The sequence below is a fragment of the Phycomyces blakesleeanus genome (assembly GCF_001638985.1).
Source record: "Phycomyces blakesleeanus NRRL 1555(-) unplaced genomic scaffold PHYBLscaffold_17, whole genome shotgun sequence".
Lineage (NCBI taxonomy): Eukaryota > Fungi > Mucoromycota > Mucoromycetes > Mucorales > Phycomycetaceae > Phycomyces > Phycomyces blakesleeanus.
The window spans coordinates 375,335-398,855 of record NW_017265150.1 but is presented as its reverse complement, the minus strand read 5'-3'; the positions used below and the strand labels follow the sequence as shown (position 1 = coordinate 398,855).

General features: G+C 39.2%; 7 protein-coding genes across 7 annotated transcripts; all 7 read right to left on the bottom strand.

The window, feature by feature from the left end:
- Nucleotides 1–31: 31 nt before the first annotated feature.
- On the bottom strand, nucleotides 32–7,285 carry PHYBLDRAFT_64093 (hypothetical protein; the record flags this gene model as incomplete). The annotated part of the gene is made up of 3 exons (XM_018441232.1): nucleotides 32–121; nucleotides 142–165; nucleotides 314–7,285. 3 exons carry the CDS (start codon nucleotides 7,283–7,285, stop codon nucleotides 32–34), a joined length of 7,086 nt encoding a protein of 2,361 aa, XP_018288873.1.
- A 458-nt stretch (nucleotides 7,286–7,743) lies between these two features.
- PHYBLDRAFT_155881 (hypothetical protein) lies at nucleotides 7,744–9,218 on the bottom strand (the record flags this gene model as incomplete). The annotated part of the gene is made up of 5 exons (XM_018433449.1): nucleotides 7,744–7,823; nucleotides 7,893–8,541; nucleotides 8,612–8,830; nucleotides 8,898–9,084; nucleotides 9,148–9,218. The coding sequence occupies 5 exons, from the start codon at nucleotides 9,216–9,218 to the stop codon at nucleotides 7,744–7,746; spliced, it is 1,206 nt and encodes a 401-aa protein (XP_018288872.1).
- A 1,210-nt stretch (nucleotides 9,219–10,428) lies between these two features.
- On the bottom strand, nucleotides 10,429–11,891 carry PHYBLDRAFT_99097 (hypothetical protein; the record flags this gene model as incomplete). The annotated part of the gene is made up of 6 exons (XM_018444082.1): nucleotides 10,429–10,917; nucleotides 10,959–11,041; nucleotides 11,155–11,516; nucleotides 11,570–11,600; nucleotides 11,659–11,739; nucleotides 11,840–11,891. Coding segments are annotated over 6 exons (1,098 nt in total), but the record flags the coding sequence as incomplete, so codon positions are not given.
- Nucleotides 11,892–13,231: 1,340 nt separating this feature from the next.
- On the bottom strand, nucleotides 13,232–14,554 carry PHYBLDRAFT_126259 (hypothetical protein). The gene is made up of 3 exons (XM_018429092.1): nucleotides 14,542–14,554; nucleotides 13,615–14,171; nucleotides 13,232–13,500 (listed from the first exon to the last, which is right to left on the bottom strand). Exons 2-3 carry the CDS (start codon nucleotides 14,164–14,166, stop codon nucleotides 13,345–13,347), a joined length of 708 nt encoding a protein of 235 aa, XP_018288870.1. The 5' UTR covers nucleotides 14,167–14,171; nucleotides 14,542–14,554; the 3' UTR covers nucleotides 13,232–13,344.
- Nucleotides 14,555–15,271: 717 nt separating this feature from the next.
- Nucleotides 15,272–16,124, bottom strand: PHYBLDRAFT_64097 (hypothetical protein; the record flags this gene model as incomplete). Its single annotated transcript, XM_018441233.1, has 2 exons — nucleotides 15,272–15,365; nucleotides 15,730–16,124. The coding sequence occupies 2 exons, from the start codon at nucleotides 16,122–16,124 to the stop codon at nucleotides 15,272–15,274; spliced, it is 489 nt and encodes a 162-aa protein (XP_018288869.1).
- A 933-nt stretch (nucleotides 16,125–17,057) lies between these two features.
- PHYBLDRAFT_77598 (hypothetical protein) lies at nucleotides 17,058–19,674 on the bottom strand (the record flags this gene model as incomplete). The annotated part of the gene is made up of 5 exons (XM_018443277.1): nucleotides 17,058–17,730; nucleotides 17,766–18,436; nucleotides 18,662–18,770; nucleotides 18,880–19,090; nucleotides 19,592–19,674. 5 exons carry the CDS (start codon nucleotides 19,672–19,674, stop codon nucleotides 17,188–17,190), a joined length of 1,617 nt encoding a protein of 538 aa, XP_018288868.1. The 3' UTR covers nucleotides 17,058–17,187.
- Nucleotides 19,675–21,191: 1,517 nt separating this feature from the next.
- PHYBLDRAFT_77599 (hypothetical protein) lies at nucleotides 21,192–23,411 on the bottom strand. The gene is made up of 6 exons (XM_018443278.1): nucleotides 23,122–23,411; nucleotides 22,927–22,990; nucleotides 22,294–22,778; nucleotides 21,875–22,205; nucleotides 21,753–21,759; nucleotides 21,192–21,636 (listed from the first exon to the last, which is right to left on the bottom strand). The coding sequence occupies exons 1-6, from the start codon at nucleotides 23,346–23,348 to the stop codon at nucleotides 21,302–21,304; spliced, it is 1,449 nt and encodes a 482-aa protein (XP_018288867.1). The 5' UTR covers nucleotides 23,349–23,411; the 3' UTR covers nucleotides 21,192–21,301.
- Nucleotides 23,412–23,521: the final 110 nt, after the last annotated feature.

The following is a 23,521-nucleotide window of genomic DNA, read 5'->3' as shown; positions in this document are numbered from 1 at the left end:
TATTGTACTTTCATTTATTATAATACATAATTCACTCATTACATGGTACACAAATCATGTTGCCATACATGCCAAATACTCTAGTAATTTTTTTTTCAAAATCAGCCTTCAAGGTACTGTTCTCTACATGAAACAAGGTACCTTCTTTTCAAATTTTATACGTCTCTTTAAAAATTTATTAAAGCAAAAAATAAAATAAAAGAAATAGTAATACAGTGCTAATAAATTATATAAAAAGTATGTCCGAAAATTGGGACACTACTTCATCCAGCTTCCACACATCCCATTGAGAATTATCTCGAATTATACTTACGCCCCTGGATAGAGCTTCATCAAAGGCCACATTCTTTTTTACTCGAATACTTTCTAGTCGTTTAACTCGGTCTTCCAATGATACTCGTGACGGTGTGAGAGAAGACGCTCCCATTCCGGCCTCTTCTAATCGTAAAGCAAGAAAACTATCGAGAAGCAGTGAGAAATGTTGCCAGGCTAAGCAAGCCGGGAGTGGCTTAGGATCATTTATTCCATTAGGTGTAGCGTTGGATAGTGGTAGACCTGGGTTGGCCCACCGTGCAGTTGTCCTTGAGAGTGAGATTAGACCGGCTACAAGTCGGGCTTTCTTTAGAGTGTCGGCCTTGTTTTTACAAAATATCTCTGAAAATTGTTGGATTAGATAGGTCATCTTCTTGGCCTCATTTGGCTCTGACGTCTGAATCTTAGTAATAGACACAATGGCGGCAATTTCTTCAGCAAACTCGACTTGCTTAGCCTGTGCATTTTGATTCTGTTGAATCATCGCTTCACAGTAAGCACGGATGGTGAGTAAAAACGATTTATCCATGCAGTATTTTAATAACAAGGTGGTATCGACCTTAGAGTTTGTAACCACAAAAGCTACTCCATTCCAACGCACTTGTGGGATTTTTTCGTTTTTGCTGTTTTGCAAGTACTTTTCCAAACATCTTTCCATAAAACGAGTCGTTTTCGGGCTTAGTTGTATTGATAAAAGGGCTGAGAAGAGAGCCAAGAGAGTCTCTGGTTGGCTTTGCTCCGCATTCTTTACCAATATATTCCATCCTGCCTCAAACCTGTCCTGATAAAGATTATCCAACATACTTTTCATGAGATCCTTAAGTTGAGGGTCAAACGTCCCATTAGAACTGTATTCTGTGTGATTGTCGATGCTGGTCCAGATGTTGTTGACCCAGTATTCTTGAACATCTTTGGGTGGAGATTGGTCTTCCGGCGATTCTGATAAAAGTTTCATGACGAAATCACTAAAAACCTTTTTCATCCTCATCGGCGTTTCTTTCTCATCAAATCTTGTCATTTCACGGACCCATTGGACGCAAAGTGGAGTTGTCGATGTATCTTTGTCGTCTGCCCATTTACCAAGGCATAGTTTCAATCTTTCGGTGGGCATCAAGAGAGTCTCTTCAATATCTTCTGGTATTATCGTATCAATGTTATCCTTTTCAATCATAAGTTTGTATAAAATCTGGAGGGCTTCAGATCTTTCTTTTTCTACCGGCCAAATGTTGATTGAATCTTGTAAGAATATGAAGAAAACCTGAAAGTAACTCTTGAGCCACGAGCGACTAATAGAAACAGTCTCCTTCTTTTGTGTGTATTTCTTCAGCCATGATCGTAGGATGACAAAAGTAAACCCAAGGTAGACAATTCGTTTAGTGGGGTCGTCTGGTTCTAGCAATGACCAAGTATCTCTCATTCGATTGAGCTGCGCCTCGGACATTTCAAAGAAACCCCAGGGAAGCTTTGATAGTGCACTGTGGAACCGATCTAACCACAGGTCCGAGTGGTGTGTAATGATATTTTCATGATAGTAATCAAACAATACGCCCAAGAGATTTGCTTTGTAGGCAGGTGATACAAGAATTAGCATTCGTTTGATGAGATGCCCATAAGCTTCTGCAAAAAATGGCAAGTATTCTCGCTTGCTGTAGGCATGATTTGATTCACCACACGACATAGCACAGCTATCAGAGCTTTGCCACCATCCATGAAAACATTCAGTTGTGCGGGTCCAGAAAGATGGTACTGGGACAACAATGTTGGTGCTCTTATCCATGATACGTTCATCACATAGCACATTGACCATGAGGCGACAGAGTGCAGGACTGGCATAACCAAATACACCAAACAGATCTCCTGTTTCCCCTTTCTTGCTCGCAATATTTGACAAATATGATCCAAGATAGTCAACAAGTGATGTTACCTCCTCTAGTGTAGATAGCATAGTCAATCTAAACCGCATTTCGTCTGGGTTTGTATTCAATATATCTAGCACTTTTCGAGAACGACCCCCAAGGCTCTCTGTCAAACTGTCTATCATGGCTCCTGAAAATCCATCCGCCTCTTTTGTATCATCTGTTTCGGAAAGAAGATCAAGTGCATGCCCAAGTAAAGTCACGTGCTCCATATCTTGCGGTTGTTTTTCAAGCATGGCTGCCATAAGTGCGAGTGATAGTTTGTACTGCTGAATACGTATACTGGCAATGGTTGGCACATCGATTTGATCCGTCTGAGGTTCCATCCATTTTTTCAAAGACACAAATGAATTTTCATAGAATGTGTCACGGTTGTTTTTTGTTGCAAATTCTGTCGCCCCCCAAGCTGCCATATCAAATGCTGATAAGAGGTAGAGCTGTGAGCGTGCCCCGAAATTGTCAGTGCTGGAGATACGCTTGTGCATCGAAACTATATTTTTGGAATCTACATTTGGCCTAAATGCAGGGTAGAGGATAACAACTCGCCCCTCCTTTTCCGCCATCAGCTGTAATAATCTTTCTGCGGAAGACGACTGAGAGTTAAGCAAGTCGGCCAGAGATCTAGCCATTTGACGCAAAAATAAACGAAATGGTGGATAAATCTCTGTACCATTTTCAAAGCTTTCAATAGCATAGATGAGACAAGACCAACTCAGATGCAAACACCTCGTATCTTCTTGTGTCTCTTTTTTGGTGAATACTTCAGTATAATAGGTTGTGATACTTTCAATATTCTTTAGTCCAACTAGTGCTTCGTGACATACGCTTGTATCGATAGAGTCAAATATCAATTCCTTGGCTTCTTTGCGATTTTGCTCTATTTGCTGGCGTACTTCTGTATTGGTTTCAACAAAAGTGGCCGAGAGCGTGAGTTGAGCGGGCTTTTTACATATTCCCTGAGGCATCTGAACGCATGGGATAGTTAATGTCTCTGTGATAGGTGTGTTGGTATAAAGGAGCCCTAGCTGCTCTACATAAGCTTCATCCAAGTCCTCTTGGTTCTTGATACGTTCCTGAAATAATGCTGCATGATGCTGAAATTTTTCAAACGATGAACCAAGCAAATCCTTGGGAGTCATATCTATGAGCTGTTCTGCAGCCAGCGTAATGATAGGCTCGTTGAATTGTGCTATCGGAGGTGGTTGGATAGTTGTTGGAATAACCTTTGGAATAGCCCGAAACACCTCATAGCTACTATAGACAGATCCTTCATCTGCTACTGTTGCCTGAGTTTCGATAGAGCCTGGTGGTCTTTTACAAAACTTTTCCGAGCCTTCCCAAGGAAATTGGATAAATGCGTCTTGGAGCTGTTTCTTGTTTATAAGATCAAACCAGAGCGAAGTTTTCGAGTTCCATGGCTGATGCAATTCCCAGGCATCAGGTGTACTTGGCTGACGACATTGCTTGAGGCGGTTTATTGAGTAATTAGTGGGCAAAGTAGATAGATCAAAATCAGGTCGGAGTAAATCTGTATTTCCCAACCATAGCCACATGGAATAGTAAATTTGACGAAGAGCCTCATGATTATTTCCGCTGGTCTGGTTACTACTGCAGCAACTACTGATGCTGCCATTACTATTTGAATTAGAGTTTATATAGAGTTCACCCTTTTCTCCTGATGGTTGTTGTTGTCCATGGTATGTCTGGAGATAGGCGGTACGATCACGGACCTTATGTAAAAGCTCTTGCTTCTTGCTGAAGAAATATGTGCCATATAAAAGTGTCTTATCGCCTACAGTAATACTTGAATAATACAAGCAGAAGAATATCTGGAGGTAAAGTGGCAGGAGAGGGTGGTTATGTGGAAGTACTAGGATATGCTGTGCCCATCGATATATAGACAGATAATCGGACGGTTTCTTTGACTGTGCGTTAATTGTCTTGAAAAGAGCACTAATTTCTGGTTCTACAAGAGGTTCCGTCTTTCTTTGTTTTATGAGATCCAGAGCAGCATTAGCTAGTGCATACCGCTGTTCCTGATCGTGTATTGTCTCCATAACTAATACTTCATAAGCAAACCAAAATGACTTTGCCTCTACGCCAGGAGCTCTCATCAAATTATTAGCTGTAAGAGACATCATTGTCCATTCTCCTGCTAAAAGACTTGTATAGGCTGTGTCTGGCATGATGTTCTTGATAAATCGCAATGGGTTTCGATGCTGACCTCCCAATGCAGCTAGTTTAGGAGAACTCAAGAGCTGCTGACTTCTATTCTGTTCAAGCCTCATGTGCTCGCTACTAAGCATGCTTCGCACAAGGCTGTAACGTCCAAGACTAAAGGCAATCTTGGCTATACAATCAATAGCCACCACGTATTGATCTGACCACATCCATTCTTTGCGTGCGAAGATTGTTTTGAGCCAGGAGTGCAGCATTAGATCGAGATAGGAGAATCCCCCACCATTTTCATCCATCAGGTCCCCCACAGAATCAATAAAATGACCTTGCCAAGCATGAGAGCCAATTACTAATCCAATACCAGTAATTTCTTGTTTGTTCCAAAAGGTACTCTGATGATATCGTTTAGGGACACGCAACAAAGCAGCCTTTGTGAGCATAGGATCGGCTTTGAACTCCATCATCTGACGCAGGAATTCAGACAAGCTCTCATCATTGAAAAAATCATCGCCGTGCATGTAAACAAAGGCCGGGATTATGTCGCTCATAACTTGAAGAACTGCTTCTGGCTTTCCACGGCGTAAGATTAATAGCAATTTGAGCCAACCATTACTTGTCTCAAATCTTAAGAAGTGACGGCTAGTACTGGAAAGTAAGAATGATATATAGGTCAATAGAGCATGATGCATTCCAATAGCGTCGTGGTGATGGTGAAGAGCGTCTTTTAAAAATGCAGGAGTAATGGCCTTTTCGATATCAGATGCACGAGTAGTAATGGGACAATCATAAAGCTTTAATTTAAGTGCCATCTTCCATGCCCACTGAATGAATTCTGTTGCTATGATTGTGCTGGTAGCTGCTGTCCACAGTTGATCTGGAGTAACCATATAGGTAGACATGGCCGTGGCCACTATCCCGAGTACATCTGAGCTTTTGTCACTCTCTGGCAAAGGCTGGTACTTTTGACAGGCGTCCAAGAGAAGAAAGGCAATTTCTTCGTGTATCTCATATGGTAAGAATGGCATAGTACGGTTATGCCATGGTTGTGATTTTGAGATTGTCAAGTCTTCTGATCCAGAAATTGTTCCAAAATTGAGGTGCTCAATTACATAACGACCAAAGCTAACTTGAGTGCTGGCTGATGGTCCTTGACAAAGAAGCCGATGAAGAAGAACAAGATCGTCTGTCTGGGGAATCCATTTATTGAGTGGAAGAGAATGGAACAAATAGAGAGCCATGCCTTCCATCTTTGAAAAATTATCATATGTCCAGCGCAAGAGCAATGATATCACAAAAGGATGACAAGTACAAACTGGGTCAAAATTGTCCCGGACATCCTTGTAATATATATCACACAAATTAGTGTCTACAAATGCGATAATAAATAGTGTGTGGGCAACAATGGTAATAAGACAGCCAGAGAGACTGTTTCGGAAACTATCGATAGACCCCTTTGCAGGTAGAATACAAGTCGTAATATTAGAAAGACATCCGAGCATAAAGATTCCTTGTGTTTGGTTAGCTTCCAAGAAACGAAGAAATTGTGTCATGTCAGGTAAGGTGAGCTGTTCTCCAAAGTTATCTGGTTTTTTGTATTCGTCTATTTTGAGAAGACGAAGCGTGATGATCCATAGACTGTCGATTGAAACACCGTGAAAGGGTAGGATAGGAAGAAAATTATACATCGTTTTTTCCTCGACTTCCAAATAACCAAGAACCACGTTAGATACGAAATTATCAATCCGATTTTGTGATTCTTTGCGTATATTCTCATCCCCAATATTCTCGATCAATCGCTGAGCCATATGGCAAGTCGTTTGCCCTAAATGCTTAGCCAAATCCCTGTACCCTTTACTTGACATGGCCTTCATGCCAACATTCAATGCCTCCAAAAGTTCATCTGCAAAATTGAACAATGCATCGATTGATTCTTTCGAAAATGGTTGGCGAAATGCTTCCTGAATAGTCGCACAAAACGTTTGGGCCACTCCAAATTGATCCAATGCTACCAAGAAATCGTCTTCAGTCCAGACAGGCAGAGGGCATATCCGAGTATCATCCTTTGATTCATATAGACGATGATCAAATACCATTCTAATAGCAACCACGTATTCTTCCATATCAGCAACTGGGAGTTTGGCTGTAGGATGGAATGAATACTGAAGCAAGGGAATTGCCCACGAGGCTGATTTCGTTTGAAGTAAATGTAACAATAGGCATCTTCGTTCGGATGGTAGACTCAAGTCCAATAGTACAGCACCAACCTGAAGTATCCAGGTACGGACACATTTTTCAAATAAGTCGACCTCCTGTTCTTCTGTGGGTTCTTTTAACACCGAACTCCACAATGGTGCAGTGGAAAAAAGTGTGTTCAATAACCGTATCAAGGTTATACCATCGTGTTTTCTGGTTTCTTGGTCCTCCCATTCATTTGGTAATGTGTGTTTTATGATTGCTCTGGATGGCAATTCCCACAAGATTTGGTCCAGCAATGTCTGAATCTCGAGGCGAATAAGAGTTGCTTCGTAAAAACGGCGATATAGGAGTGTGTTGATTTCTGAGCGTAATCTGTGTAGTGTGAGGTTGAGACGAGCATTTTCATGTGTCTGGTACTGGGCCTGTTGGTAGTTGTATTCATGCTTGATCGCAGATTGATCACCGCATTTTGTTTCGAGTGTCTGTTTAATTGTTTCAGTCTTCCAGAGACGTTTTGCGATGTTATGCTCGGATCTCTGTGTCTTGCTGATACTTTCTTTGACTTCTTGAACTTGATCGAGACTGCTGTTGTAATTATAAAGTAATCGTTCCAACTTTGGATCTCTCATCTCGGGATTCCTGACATTGTCAATATAGCAATCCAAGAGATTTTCTTGTAGCATGGCCAGAGTGGTATGATCGTCTGATAAAAAATATTCTTGACATTTGATCGATCTGAGTAATGGTCGTCTTTGAAGTCTTGAGCGTCAAAGTACCTTTTTTGTCTGTTTCAGTGTCTTTCAGAAAGTAGGTGGACTAGATGAGTGATGAGCAACTTCACAAGTGAAGAGCTTACCTTTCATAGAAAGAGTAAAAAAAAAAAGAATATACAATAGGAGAGAAACGTTGCGTCATGGTTGGATCAAGTGTACCTTTATTTTAGTTTCTCATTCGGCATTTAGTGTTTGCACCACCAATGCAAGGTAGGCGGCTGATGGGTTCTGTGACCCTCACTAACTAGTTTGCAATTTTTATTCGCTTTGTATATTATTGAAAAAGTCAAAAGCTTGAAGGCAATGTTCAACATTTTGTAAAGAATTTGGACTATAAATGGATGATTGCTATTATACAACTGCTATCCTTATTTTGCCTTAGCTAGACCAACTCTGTTGTTTTTAAGGTCATAAACACTATAGAACTTGCGCAGGAATACATCTCCCACTATATAAAAAAGTAAAATAAATTATTGTTAGTAAAACATAAATTGGCTATATTCTTTTTTATTATTACCAATCCAGAGTGGGCCGGCGGGTTCAGGAATGTCCATGCCAATAAATCCAGAAATGCACTGATCCTGGACCTTGAGCACATAGTCTTGCCCAGTAAGACAATAATCCTTGCCGCCAAATACAAAGCAAAATTCTGGAAGATCGGGAATCTTGGCACAATCAAGTATATATTGACCAGACCAATTCTTTTCTGCGCCTAATTCCTTGTTGATCAAATCAGCTATAGTAGTAGGAGCAACTAAAAGGGAAGACCCGGTATCGATGGCTGCTCCAATAGGGTCAAGCTCAATCGATTCGCCACCAAACTTGATGTCTTCCAAATCAACTTCCCAATAACCCTTGCGTCTCACGTTTGACCATCCAAGCTCGCCCACATAATGATTACTATCTGCACCGCCAAAGATTAGCTCCCCGCCATTGGCTTCATCTTCATCAGCATTATTGATCTTAAACGAAAATATTTGCTCGTCTATAAGATCACGGTCGATCATGTGGTAAAATGGAGGGACAACATGCTTAACAGCAATGTTACTGTATCCCAGTCCAAAAATTCCATCGAATTTAGCCAAAGCAAAAGTAAATCCAGGCTCCTTTGTCGATTCTCCAAATTGCTGGCCAGGAATCTTGATCCCACCAACGCGTAAGGTATCCTATAGGTATATAAATGTTAAAAATAAGGTGCCATAACTTCAATAAGACAAGATCATCGAGATCCCATACCTGACTAATAATACCCTCGAGAGAACCAGTACCATAATGGATTTCGAATGAAGTTCCGTTCTCCTTGGCTGTGGTGGACTTTGAGGAGTCATATCGATTGTGTAGGAAACAAGCAATGGACGTGCATTTTATGGAGGGAATCCAGAGATTAGAAGAGCCAGTGTCAAAGACAACAGAGAATGTCTGAGGTGGGGTGCCGATCTCAATGTTGCCATAATACTAACGACCCGTACATATGTCTCAATTAATCTGTATCGGTAGTATATGTACGCATAATATCTCCTACCTGTGCATTCAAATAGTTTGAAAGAGGAACACCATGCTTAACACTTCCATCTGCCTCCATATAAAGAGAATCAGAAAGGTCTGATGTTTTTTGTTGGCCAAAGTACTTTTGGCCCAAATACTCTCCGGTGCGAGAGTATCTGTTTAGTGTGTCTGAAGAACTCTCTTTGATTTTCTTGATGGGAATTCTAATAAGTATTACTTTTTTTTGTTAAACAAAGGAAATTAAATTGCTTTTGAGTGGACAATACCTCAAGAGAGATGCTTCTGATACAACAGCCAGTAATGTAGCAATAGCAGCAGATAGGGCAATAATTTTCATAATTAAGGACACGTAAAATTCAGGTAAAGAGAAGAGAACAAGAATAAAGAAAGTGAAATACACAAGTAATAATTAATCTAAAAGGTTCTTGTTCTAGTCCTGGTTCTGGCTCTGGTTCTGATGTCATTCAATTACAGAAAAAAAAGGAAGTTATTGATATCTTTATCAGTCACATATATCACAACGTTCAGTTCTGTAATGACGGGAGGAAAGGAGCAATTATCAGAACTCAAAATTATAAGGACAATATATTTGTTTATTTCTCTTGGGTATCCACTTTCTACCCTATCTCTTTTTTGATTTTTTTTTGAAGACTTAATTATAATCATTGGCTCGTAAACTCATCCCACTATTACGATAGCTATTACGGTTACTGTTCATTGGACCTCCACGACCACGTCCACGACCGTCCCCAAAGTAATTCGTGGGTCTGTTAACAATAAGTCTGTTGTCACGGAGTATCTATTGAATGAAAAAGAAAAGAAAATTAATTGTCCGTTTTTGCGCATATTTGTTTACATTTTTATATTATTATTCGTATTCGTTACCTGTCCATTCCTCTGAAGGGCATTTTCAAGGGCCATAGCATCTACAAAGTCCACATAGCAGTGTGGCTTTGGGAGTTGAGTGTTCGTGTCAATGGGGAATCGTACGCTGGTCACCTAACAAATACACATTATGTTAGCTTCACTTTATACAGCAATATTTAACAGGCAGTTTGGTCTTTGGTAGACCTGTGTTGTTACTTACCACATTGCGACCAAAGTAGCTTTTGATATCTTCGTCTGTCAATGTGCTATTAGACAGACCACCCACATATGCTACATGGGGGTTTCTTGTGTACTACATATACATAGCAGTTATAGATATCTCATAAGCAATTCGATCCATCATTACGATTATCACTTACTGAAGCTGGTCTTCGTGTTTCTCTCTGGTTGTATACATCATCCCGTGAACTAACACTTTCCCTCCAGCCGTTATTTGCACCTTCATATGCATTCACTGGTGACTGGCTATTCCATTCATTGGCTCTTGGATATTGATGAGGTTTTTCTGTGTTGGTTGCTTCGGTTGGTGTATAAGTAGAATTTGGGCTGTCCACATATTGTGCCTGTTGATGTGGCTGTTGTTGTTTTTGCTGTTGTAATGATTGTTGCTGTTGCTGCTGTTGCTGTTGAGGAGGAGATTTTCTGTAGGCAAAACTAAATCCTCCACTGTGTGTCTCTGTTCCAATGTGACCATTTTGAATGTTCAGGATAGTCCAACCGTAAGCAGCATCTGGCAAATTAAAGTTCCACATGTTCTTGAAGGCTTGGTCATCCAAGTTGGCGTCTGGTTGAGATCCTGCTGGTCCTGGAGCAGAAGGTGTATATTGAGCATCTGGAGGAAGGCGGTTCACAACGTCAAGTGCGTGTTTAAGGAGCTTCTTTTGGTGGACATCTACACTGCTCTCTACTTGGCTCTGAATACTGTTCCACAAATTCATAAAGCTTTCTTTTGATGCCTCCAATCGATTTCTGTAATGGTCCTGATGAGGCTGACACGCAAACTCATTGTAACTGATACCGTATCTGAAATGGAGACCAGCAGATATGGTGAAATCAACTCTTAGGGAGAGTGCCAGCTGGGCCAAAAGGCCTTCTCTTCCAGGACTTGCATGGGTCACCAACACCCTAACCTCAGAGGGATCAAATACCTACGCACGTTTAAGTATGTTTTATGATATTAGTCACTAACCTCTTGAGCTGTCTCCACTAGTTCACCGATCTGCAGAGTTGTTGTCCACATGGTACCTGATCCACCGGCAATTGTGTCTGTGCCTATAATCCAAGTATACCAGAATGTTCATTACTACTATTTTTGTTTCCCACTAATTTTTATAAAATTTATATAGAAAGAGAAGAAGAAAGAAATGAAAATATAGGCGCCTTACCTTCACCATTGTCGAAAAGTTTGTGCTGGACACAGGCACCACCTAATCCAAACAAACGTAGGGAAACACCACCGATGTTCAATAACTCACTATTGGCCTCATCAAGAATATGCAGGTTTGGGATGCTATATTCTCCAGATCTAAACTTTTCAAGCACCGAAACATCTTCACATGCGCCCCAAACTGTATAGACTGGTACTTCCAGCCTTTGTTTTCCGGCCAAGAAGTCTGTAAACTGCGAAAGCAGGTGTTGATAGGATTCCTCAAATGCAGAGCGGACTTTTGGTACTTCGAGCTTGCTGAGATAGTTGCGGGTGGTGGCTGGAATCAAAGTGCTGTACTGAACCAAGTGACGCAGAGTCCTTTAGAGTATAATTTTCTTGTCAGCACAGGCCACCTTAACCGTGTTCTTTACCTGTCACTGATACGGTCTAAACTAGATTGTTCTGAAAGATAGAAGGATCAATACTAGAAAAAAGAAGGAAAAAGACAAAGTTGTGTTACCATAGAAACCAAAGTCACCCGTGTGAATGATGTATTGTGCGTTTGTGTCCTTGGCGAGTTTATTCAGGAGAGCGATGTTGCCTAGAGAAATGAATAAGCAAAAATAATAATGAGGTTGAGCAAAAGCGTGGAATAGTATTTTGTTTTCTCTTGCTAAGAAAAAAAGAAGTATTGTCCTAACCTCGTACATCGGCCGTGCAAAGGATTCTTTTGCCATCCATGTCAAATACCTGAGGGCTCAATTGCCCATCTGGGGTTGGGCTCATGGCAGATTCTGTGCGGGATAATAGGTGTCAAACCAACAAAACACATTTGCCTGATTCATCAATGTCCAGAAAATGTACCTTCGGTTGACTTTTCCCATTTGTTAGATAAAAGTGTCATGATGACTTGTAAGCAAGAATGGAAAGAGGTAAACCCGGGTTTCCTTGACCCATCATAGATAAAAAAAAAAGAAAAAAAAAAGAAATGGTTCGAGGTACAGAGAACCAAATAAAATATTGAGATATTAATTGTCCGCCAAAAAGACGCTTCATATAGAAACTTTACTAAGCTTTTGTTTTTTGTTTTTTCCTCATCCGAGTTATGGTATAGTTAAATACTCCTTCTTTAAAAGTATGTTTATGATCAACATAATACATTATCTTTAATAGGATATGCTACTTTGCATATCTGTTTTCTATCTTATATATCATATAAATATGACGTGAATGCTTTACAAAAAAATTAGGGTGATATCGCATAGTTTACAAGGGTCCAATTCCTCAAGTCTCCTTCAGGGTAACCAGTGTTTATATATCATAAAATAAAGCATCTCATATTTTCTGATTTATTTTCTGTATTTGGGTTTTATTTTGGGGTAGTAATAAGAGATCAAGTGCTCGAAAATGAAACAAAAACTATTTAAACTATTGGTGTGATTTTTTGTTTGGCTGACATGTAATAATAAGCTGTAGGTCTAATATTGACTTATTCATCTGTATCTCCACATCCAGGCTTTTATTTCTCTATATTTTTTGTTCGGTTATGCTCTTTAAACAAGCGTATTATAAACTAAGTTGTGAAAGTAATAAAAAAAAAAGGAACATTTTACTTTATTCCTTTGCTTTAAGGGAATATTTCCTGGTTAAAACTATATATTGATTTATCAGTAGAACAAGAATGATGAAGGGGATTATATATATAGCCAAAAGATATATGACAATCTCAAAGCAACGGCTAGAAAAAATGTAGAAAATGAAATAAAACGCACCGGAAATATAAATTCCAATCAAATATATGACTCGAGGCAGCCTATCAATCTTGGTACAACAACCGACTCACATGAAATGTGCTCCAATAAGAGACAGGGCAATGATTTTTTTTGGTGGATTTGACGCCTTTTTATGCTCCCTGTCAAGGAGATTGTCCCTGTACGACACCAACTAACTAACAAACTAAATCACTTGATTTCTCGCTCGCGTATGCACTCATCACAAACTACTCCTATTTCACAGCTTATCCGAATGTTGCATAGAACATAATTCACCAAAATTATAAAAAAATCATATAAATATATATAGAGACAATAAGAGAATCAGACAGAAGACAAAATGTAAAGTTCCATTGCATATTCAATATTTTTGGTCAGGTTATAAAGTCTGTTAAAAAAATCAAAAGGCACACTAGGCCTCTCTTTTTCATTGCTTAGAACTGCATGGCGTGGGGGAACTGACCCTTGGACAAACCAAAGGTGGAGCTCAAGTACTGACGGAGGAGGGGGGTCTTGGCAGCGGCATCGATGATGGCCTTGTCAACAACCTTCTGGTCAGCAGCCTTGGAGGCGGGGAAGGCAGCCTTCTTCTACTCGACAGAAAAAAAATTAGAAAACCAAATCCAAACAATGATCCAGAAACCATATAATTCTAAAAAAAATCTAAAAGAAAAACGAAATAAAACTATAAAAGCGATATTTACCTCGGCACCCTCGAGGAAACCCTGGGCCTTGGCACCAGCAGCCTTCTTGAAGTAGGCATCGTTGATCTTGGCATCCAACTTGACGGAGGAGACATCAATCTTGGTGGAGGTGGCAAGGACGTAGGCCTGGTTGACACGACGGAGGGGGACACCGTTGATCTTGAAGGGACCAGTGACCAACAAAAGTCCGCTGTCGAGCTGCTTCAAGGCGACAACGCGCTTTCCGCGATGACGACCGGCAAGGAGGATGACGACGGTACCGGGGGTGATGGTGGCACGGAGGGCACCAATCTTGGAGACCTTACGGGACTTCTTGGGCTGGGGGACATCCTCAGCGGGGTAGAAGCGGTCAGCCTTCTTGGCGGGGACAGTGCGCTTGGAACCGTTCTTGGCACCCTTGACCTCAACAGTCTTGTCAGCAACGACCTTCTTGGCAGGGGCAGCAACAGCCTTCTTCTGACGCTTGTGGAGAGCCTTCTTGGCGAAGGTGGTCGAGCGACTGAACTGGGCGACGCCGGGAACGAGGAAGCTGTTTCTGGGTGCGTGCGGCATGGTTGCTATTGACAAGGATCATTGAAAATGAGTTCCATGTTCACATGCTTTATAAACAAAATCCACAATAATGTTGAAGAAAAAAATATCCCCAAGAATGAACAGAAAGAAGAACCCTATTATTATGATCTTGTTGGTATTGTTCGTCGTCGTCAATGGTCGATAGTTGTCGAGTGTCAAATTCTGCGAGTCGTATTGGTTTGTTGAAGGGTTTCATTTTTTTCTTTTCATTTCCTTCATTTGCTCTTTTGGATGCAGGCGACCAATCCATTGTGAATCATCTAATTTTTGACGATCCATCCCTGTCCATCCTTTTCCAATAACTTCATCCTATCTTCTAATAAAGTTGGCCATGATGGATCGGCCGATACATACCTTTGGCAATGGCGGAAAAGAGGATGTCCTAATCTCCACTCTTCTTCGATTTTAACCCGAATTCCTATCGTCGGCCCACCTCCTCGCCGAGCGTGACGTGAATATCATCTTGTGTGACGTAGACACTTTTTTCATAGTCCAAGAGACTGGGAATCATGCCGCTTTTGGAGCAATAAAAAGACAAAGGGAAGAAAAATATGAAGCTATATGTATAGTAGAAATACTTGAGTTGTGTGTTGAAGAATTTTTGATGCATGTACTATATTAGAGTATGGCTGTGTCTACGACAGATTTATTTAACGGTATAAAAATTTATGTATATGTTGATTTTTTTACAGTACAATATACCCACATGTATATACACACACATTATATGTAGAGGTTTTTGCATAAGACATAAAGTTCTTAGTTACAGGCAAAATCAAATGCAAGTAACCGTCAGAGCCGCTAGTTTGGTATATGCGTTATTATTGAGAGCTGCGTTGTATAAGTATGCACTTTTAATGAAAAAAAAAATTCAGTGCATAGACCTTTACGTTCTTAGTTGCTTCTTTCTTTCTTTCTTTCTTCTTCTTACTATTAAAACAAGTTGATTGTTCCCTAAAATGAAAAATAAGAATTTTTTTTTCTTTATCTTGTAGCTCTCATCTAAATCCAGAATAATAAAAAAATGCAAGCTTTTATCGAAAATGCAGGAAATTAGCAATACTAATTTTACTTAATAAAGTATCTATTCAATCACTCGCAAAGTGAAATTTGGACCAATGCGATTCCCCTTGAAAGTTTGAAAGTTAACACATTGATTGAAACAGAAGAAACTGTTTCTAAATGTATTTTGTATATTTTTAAGAGAAGAAGAAAAATTAATGTAATCGCATAATATACGATTGAAAGAGAAAGACCCTGTTTTCATATAACCAAATTTAGGATTAGATATTAAAGAATGATGAAAAGAAAAAGAAAGTTTTATTATTTACATAAATGGAGAATGAGATGAAAAGATGTACAGAAAGGCACCAAGCTAAAGAGAGGAAGAGATGCTTGTATGTATAAATATATATAAATATATATAGAAGGGTTAAGGAGGGGCTGAGGGGGTGGGAAATGGTTATTACAATTTGGCTTTGGTTTACAAGAATAAGATCACGAAGCAGAAGAGTATGCGATATTTTTTTTTAATCTTTTTACAATTCTCTATGAGGCGACAGGCGTAATTTTATGGTTACAGAAGGATGGTCAAATATAAGTGTTTCGAGATCCATGGATTTTGCAGAGTGAGGGCTGGTGGGAATAAAGAACTCGTATTCTTCTTCATCTTCCGAAATACTTGAATCAAAGGATGACAGTGAAAATGTGGAATAGAATTGAGGTTGTATGTTGGCATGACTCCATTCTTCTGGACACTTTGTATTGGCTTGCTGGGAATGGGGTTTGATACCGTGAGTAATCGGTTTAAGTTTGCGGTATTGAGACGTGTTTACAGGACGTCTGGTTGGATGAGGTGCAAGAGAAGGTTCACTAGAGTAAGGGTGGTGGTGTTGGTGGCGAGTTTTGGAAAGGTGGTATTTGACGCAATTCATCATTATCAAAGATAGATAAAGGTAAGAGTGAGAGTGAGAGTAGAAGTGGTTTGTTAATGAAAGAGAAAAGAGAGGTTCACAAGAGGGAAACTTTTATATTTGCTGGATATTTCTGGTCCGTGCACAAATTATTTATATATTTTATACTTATTATTTAATGTATTCCTTAATTACTATTATATATATATTTTTACCATAATTTTACTAAAAAAAATCATACTCCTTGATCTTGTATAATACAAATAGCCTATTTAGACACTACTTTCTTTCTTTTTCATATTTGGTGACAAAGGGGCATGGCTTTGAAAGCTAAATTATCTGTTTATTTATCGGCAAATATGGCGCTTCATTCTGATTTCTACGAATAAATCCCTTGTATTACACTATATTTTACTCATCTAAAAAAGCGTTGGTTGACACAATCCATGTATTAAGCTATGTGGTTACTGCGAGAATGACGCTTATTCTGGCTACTAACGAATCCAAGAAGATATCATCTATTCTAGATTTAAATATTTAACGATGGGAATGCAGTCCTTTAAAAAGAAAGGCATTAAGAGTCGAGTAAAGTAGTGTTGTTCTTTCGTATTCTTTTGTATTTTGCTTATTTTGCTTTCCTTTTTTGATAAAAGGGAACCAATACTATGTTAGAGTTCGACTCGATTTGAATTTCAAGTAATCCAATCACTCTATCGAAAAATATTATCGCGATAATATACACATAAATATAGAGAGAAACCCTAATTTATGGATATTTAAAGGCTGGAACTTTATTCAAACGGACTAGCCCTTGAAACAGATTCAATATCTTTCAACACGTGAATTCCTTTTATTACTCCCTATAGCCTCTTTATATATGTATATCGTTCGATACCATTAATGATAGTGATATATGTATAAAAGTATATAAAAGTATATATAAATTGAATTAATATTAGTGTTGTGATCGATGAGTTTTTTTTATTCATTCATTATAGCCATTTTTATAGCCAACAAAAAAAATACAAACAAAACATAGTAATAAATATGCATAAATATATATAATAGTGTTGCTTTTGGATGAATTTTAATTCTCCCCAAAGGACCACACCACAAGTGACATGGCTGCATCAGGCACTAGAGGTCGTTTGAGAGCTACTATCTTGGTAGCATCCGAACACAGCCAGTCTATCTGCCATGGATAGTCCTCGTCGTGCTCAAGATCGAGTCTGACCAGATAATCAACTCCTTGGTGCCATTTTATCAATTGGCCACTACGATCCATAGGCACTCCTTTGGTACATGCGAGATCCCATATCCTGAGACCTGTACGATCAGCACTCACAAGCCGTCTGGCGGGCCCATCCAAAGTAAGCGCAGTAACCATGCATGTGTGGCCATATAGAGTCTGTAGAAAGACGAGATTGAAGACGTCAGGAGTAATGTCTACTCTATAGTGGCGAATCGTATTATTCGCATGAGCGGTTGCAAGGAATGGTGCATCGTATGCAATAGCAGTGATAGGAGGTTGGGTCGTATTGGTAAGGTTAGGTGTAAAGAAGAACGTATCTTGGTCAAGGGCAGAACAGTGTCGAGAAGAAATCAATGTGTGAAGCGAGACGATGATTTCCTAAATTCCAATTGTGCAGACAAAATAGCAGTCACATTAGTCTTAAAAAGGAAACAGGCTAGAAGTTCTGTTAGATTTTTATCCAGATGACTCGCACTTGCCTGTATTCCAATAGAGTAAGCATTTGTTCCGATACCCATGCCAAAACACACCAGCAGCCGCCAACGGTCCTTTATGCAACCTGCAGATGGCTTCTGTAACTTGAGGTCAAGCTCAACTGGGGTCCAATGCACAGGACTCTGCAGCTGGTAGATCAATCCTAGACGTTTTCTTTCTGTATTCTGATTGACATTAAATAAAGAGATCTTCATGGCAGCAGTGCAGATGGCTACAACAGGATATGCCATGGCAATTGATACCACACTGTCTGCTGACCGTGCCGAAGGTCGATAATCCACCCATTCTGTAGCATTATATCCGCCTTTCACAATCTCGATTTCCCACATGGCCATTCCCCCGTGTTCATATCCGGCCACAAGATGATATATGTCTTCTTGGCTAGTTTTTATCAACTTTAGGCATGTAACAGGAACCTCTTGGTGAGATAATGCCTGAAGATATCCGAGAATACGGTTTTTTTTCAGAGACCAGATTTCTATCTGAGAACCCGAGTTTGACTGGCACAAAATGGAGTCTATCGATTGAATACAAGGCTGACAGGGTGGCATAGGTTGCTTTCTCTCTGAATGGACAATTTGGCAATTACCTACATATATGCACACATAATAATAATAACAGTTATTATGATTATTATTTTATAAGAGCACAAATTAATAATCCTCATTTTAGTATATTCTATTTACAAACAAACAAATTAAGAGAAAAAGACAGTTCACTGCACTGTTAAAATACAGAATATACACAGGTACATATGCATCTTTATCTCTTTCTCCTTGTGTAGGTGAATTTAAGTAAGAAACATTATATTTACCAGAGCGCCAGTTGTGACTAATCTTGTACTTTGTTTTCCAAGGATGGACATTACAAGAATTCAATCTTGATCGATGACGGAATCTATCGAGAAAAAGAGGTCTCCAGAGCTGGTAAGGTTAATCAAAGTTCTTGCCTCCTTCTTTCTTTCATTTTTTCTTTAAAGAAGATTATTTTATTATATTTTGATGATTTAATTTTGTAAAATAATGAATGTACCAATTCATCGTTGGCTAATCGGGACCAACCTGTGCTGACCATAGCACATTGAGCAAGATCGTTTGCAGACAGATAGCTAAACACATGCAATACTATCTCATCCGACAAAAGTGAACTTGTGAAATCGATCAAGCGACTGATCTGTGGTGTTCGGCGTTGTCGTTTACGAGGCGGTTTTTGCATCGCACTGCGGCAAATACCCTTATTTTTTCTGTAAAGAAAATAAAGTAAAATAAAGTCGGATTCTGGCAACAGAAAAATAAAAATGCAGCAGGAACCCAAAAAAATGAAACACAAAAAAATGAAAATAGAAAAAGAAATGGAACAGCTCCATTATTGGAAGCTGTGATATTATTATTTATAAAAGGCATCCAATGCTACTGCTGCCCTTTTTTTTATATATTCTTGTTATATCACCTTCTATATATGTATGAGTATAAATTTTACTTTCACACAAGCATTATCAGATATAGATATAGATATATATATATATTGGGGGTATTCAGCCAGATTGATCGATCAAATTCTTGTGTGAATCTTGGCCAATGGTATCAATTTGTAGTTGAGGACACCAAAAGACAAAAGTACAAAATTCGTACAAAATTCATAGATTTTTATAGCATTTATAGAATAATCTTTGCACATTCTGATTTCTTCTTTGAACCTGTAGGCATCTAGACTCTCGAAGAAGTCAAGTGCTCTTTCCCTTTACTCAACACCTAGCAATACATTGTCAACCTTGTGTATGTATTTATTGGCTTTAAGTGTTTGTTTAAGCTCCTTCGCGGCAGCCATCTGCTCCAACTTTATATTAACTTCCTTTTTGATTACTTCTAAAATATCTTTAATAAGCTCGTCTGCACTTGCTAATAAAGACTCTACCAGTGTTTTTTTTTTCACGATAAATTCCCTGATTTTATGCGATTTCTTCTAGGCATCAATTGCTTGTTGCTTTGTACTATATTTTGGCATGTAAGATGGAGAGAAAGAAGTATTATATGACTGTTGGCAATACATTCTATGATTTATTAAGGAGAAAGATAAAAACAATATCGTATTGCATATAAAAAAGTAAAGATTAGGTTAATCAGAGCCGTACGTTTTTCGATCAAATTTTGATCGTCGCTATTACAATTTTAGTCCAATAATATCGCGTTCTGAATTCAAAGTTTGATCGATCAATCTGGCTGAGTACCCCCATTAAGAACGCTTAGCTTGTAATTCATTCATATTCAATTCGTTTCAAAATCCAACAAAAAGGTATATTTTAGCACTGTGCTAGTTTCAAAAACCAAAAAATCAATCAGTTATGTAAGGCCGTGAAATAAAAAGAAAAGGTCAAATCTAATCAGTTGCTTTATTATTATTACATGTAATAAGCTTGATCTCTTTCTTTTCCCTTCTTCTTCTTATTTTTTCCCAGGATATATAAAGGTCTTGTGGGATATCCAGTATCAGATTAAACTCCCTTTTTTTGGTGGACTGTGTAATTAATCCTGTGAGAATTGGGGGGGTCAACCGCAACTAAATAAAAAATAAATAAAAGAAAGATAGTCTGTTTCACAAGCATATCATTCTCATTATCATTATCATTATCACTATCACTATCACTATATTTATTTTCCTTATTGTATATAGCCCCTCACATTTAGATACGACATTAACATGCAAATTATACTCTTATTAAAAAAAAGCAGTAAGTCAAAAAAAGAAGCACATTATACTGACCAGAATTTTCTTTCTTTCTTTAAAATAATGCAAACAACAGTAGTAATAAAAGGTGTAACTAAGAGTATAAAATCAGGTCAATTCAGGGTTAAATTCTTTGCAGAGTTGATGTACAAGAAGAAGAAAATAAGAATGAAAAGTATAATATAGCACCATTGTTTTACAGAGTGTACATGCAGACATACGCACATATAATTTGGTTTTCAAAATATTCTATGCAGACAGCCTCTGTAGTTTAAGTAAAATAGGTACATACAAAAAGAAGATAAAGATAAAGAATACGTGCGTGAATAATACTCTCTAAAATAACTGTGCTCCTTTTCTTGGTAGATTTTACTTTTATACCTGTTATACCTCTAAAAAGAATACAATGGTATAAGCGTTAATTGTTGGCCCGGGAAGATCTTTGTACTATGGTGTACAAATATAACCAATATATCTTTTTTACCTCTTCTAGATTGATTCGTCTTAGTTACCCCCAAAATAAACGCACGCACTCAAAGGCACAAAATTCTATAGGCACATAAGCACAGACAGACAAATACATAGAATAAAGTAAAGCTGTGTAGCTATACATGGTTTCTACACTGTAAATATTTGACTCACTTTTATTTATATTTTATTTTATATATATGGGTGTGGGTGTGTGTGTAATGGTAATGATAGTAATAGTGATATATAAATATAAAAACATCTAATAGTTCTTCAAAGAAGATTCGAAAATAGCAGCAATCTGCTCGCGTCCAGGCTCTCCAGCAGGGGCCAACTTGGTAACACGGTGCTGAGGAAGGACACCTTCGACAAGGGCAGGGATATCAGAGTACTTGTAGCCGAGAGCACTGATGCCGTTGGGAACACCGAGGTCCTGGAGGAAGCGAGTCAAACGCTCGGCAAGGACTTCACCTGCAGATTCGGCCTTGATGGTAGCCCGGTCAGCACCGAAAGCAACGGCAGCATCAATGTGGCGATCAGGGCATGAAGCAGCCGTGAAACGGAAGACGGAGGGTGCAGACAAGGCAACAGACACACCTATGACAGCAAGTATTAGTTACAAATCGATCATGCACACAAGTCAAAGCTTATTGTATACACAAATATGCAGACAAGAATAACAGAGATTGTTTCAAAAAAAAAAGAATTCTTACCGTGAGGCTATAATAATAATAAAAGAGATAGAGAGAGAGATTGATTAGATATTAAAGTCCTTTTTGTTGTCGATGATGATTTTGGATCACAAAAAAAAAAGATGTGGTTTCAATAAACTTACAATAATAGAGTGGTCGACATCATAACCAGGGTGCTTGTAAGTCTTGTTGAGACCACTGATAGGATAACTCAAACCGTGGCAAAGATGGACACCTGCGTTACCGAAACCAATACCGGCAAAAGTAGAGGCCAACAACATCTGCTGTTGGGCTTCAAAGTCTTCGGGATCCTTGACAGCACGGGGCAAAAACTCGACAACCATCTTGAGAGCATGTAAAGACCAAATATCAGAGATGGGATTTGATCCTTGGTAAGCAGGACGCTCAATGGGATCTCTGGGACGAGGTGAGCGCTGGTTGTAAGGAAGAGCAGTGTAGGACTCAAGAGCGTGGCTAAGTCAACAAACCCAATTTTTTTATTAAAAAACAAAGAATATAACCATTTGATTTTTTATATAAATTGAAAAAAAGAGAGACTTACCAAAGAACATCAAGACCACTTGAGGCGTGGACCTGGGAAGGCATGCTGCGGGTGTTCAAAGGATCGACAATACCCAACAAAGGCTTGAGGGCACGGTGGGCAATACCGGTCTTGACGTGGAGAGGCTCATAGTCAAAGATGGCAGTACCGGTGGTCTCTGAGCCAGTACCAGCAGTGGTAGGTACAGCAATAAGAGGCTTGAGCTTGGATCTGACGGGAAGACCCTTGCCGATTGGTGCATTGACGAAATCGAGGAAGTCTGCCTCGGGGTTGGCACTGTAGAGACTGGCAGCCTTGGCAGTATCCATAACCGAGCCACCACCAACAGCAACAAAGGCGTCAGGACGGTGCTGGCGAGCAAATTCAATAGCCTGCTTGAAACTGGTATCGGTGGGCTCTACACGGACGGTATCGTAGAGTACGTAATTGACTTTGTTCATCTCGAGAGATTCGATCACAGCACGCATGGGGTGCAATTTGGCAATCTAGATCATAAATCATAAATCATAAATATAAATATAAATATATAAAAGAAGGAAAGGTATAAACGAAAAATCTGTGCAACTATGCTTCTGTATCTTATGTATATAATATTCTTATTATTGCAGTTGCTGTTGCAAATATACCACTCACAGTCTTGTCAGTATAGACGGCGACCTTCTTGGCGTGGAGATTGTTGAGATCCATACCGATTTCACTACACAATTTAATCCATACACGCACATCAATACATATACATACATACATACACCCATGATATCAAAAAAGTACTAGCCAATACTTTTGAAGAAAATAAAATAAAGCTACTTTTATATGTATATGATTTACCTTGTTACTCCCGGGCCAAAACGGATGTTACTGGCAGCCATCTCGAATGCATAGTCGGTAGAGTCTGCAGCATTTGCGTACTGGCGGCCGTACTTGAGGAGACTCGAGAAGGATCCTGGGGTGGGCAAGGCAGTGTGTGCGTGCGAGTGACAGGGACAAGCGTTCGAGGAGCTCTGAAGAAGACTCAACAGACGGACAACATTGGAGCGAGATGCAGACGCAGCCATTTTTTTTTCTCTTTAAGAAATTATTATGATTTGGAAAGGGGAGGTTGGAAAGAAAGAAAAAAACAAAGCAAAGCAAAGAAGAGCAAGGAGTCCCAGGCAAAGGCACCTCCTCTATTTGAGCTTTTTTTGTGAACAGCTTTCCCACACCTTGGCCCGACTTACAACTATTTGCC

Excerpts from the sequence above, each read along its gene's own strand:
- PHYBLDRAFT_126259 (XM_018429092.1), bottom strand. The coding sequence starts at position 14,166 with ATGCCGCACGCACCCAGAAACAGCTTCCTCGTTCCCGGCGTCGCCCAG. Across the intron at positions 13,501-13,614 it reads GTTTCCTCGAGGGTGCCGAG|AAGAAGGCTGCCTTCCCCGC; the intron begins GTAAATATCGCT and ends TCTGTCGAGTAG.
- PHYBLDRAFT_77599 (XM_018443278.1), bottom strand. The coding sequence starts at position 23,348 with ATGGCTGCGTCTGCATCTCGCTCCAATGTTGTCCGTCTGTTGAGTCTT. Across the intron at positions 22,991-23,121 it reads TTTGGCCCGGGAGTAACAAG|TGAAATCGGTATGGATCTCA; the intron begins GTAAATCATATA and ends TAAATTGTGTAG. Across the intron at positions 22,206-22,293 it reads AGTGGTCTTGATGTTCTTTG|CCACGCTCTTGAGTCCTACA; the intron begins GTAAGTCTCTCT and ends TTGTTGACTTAG.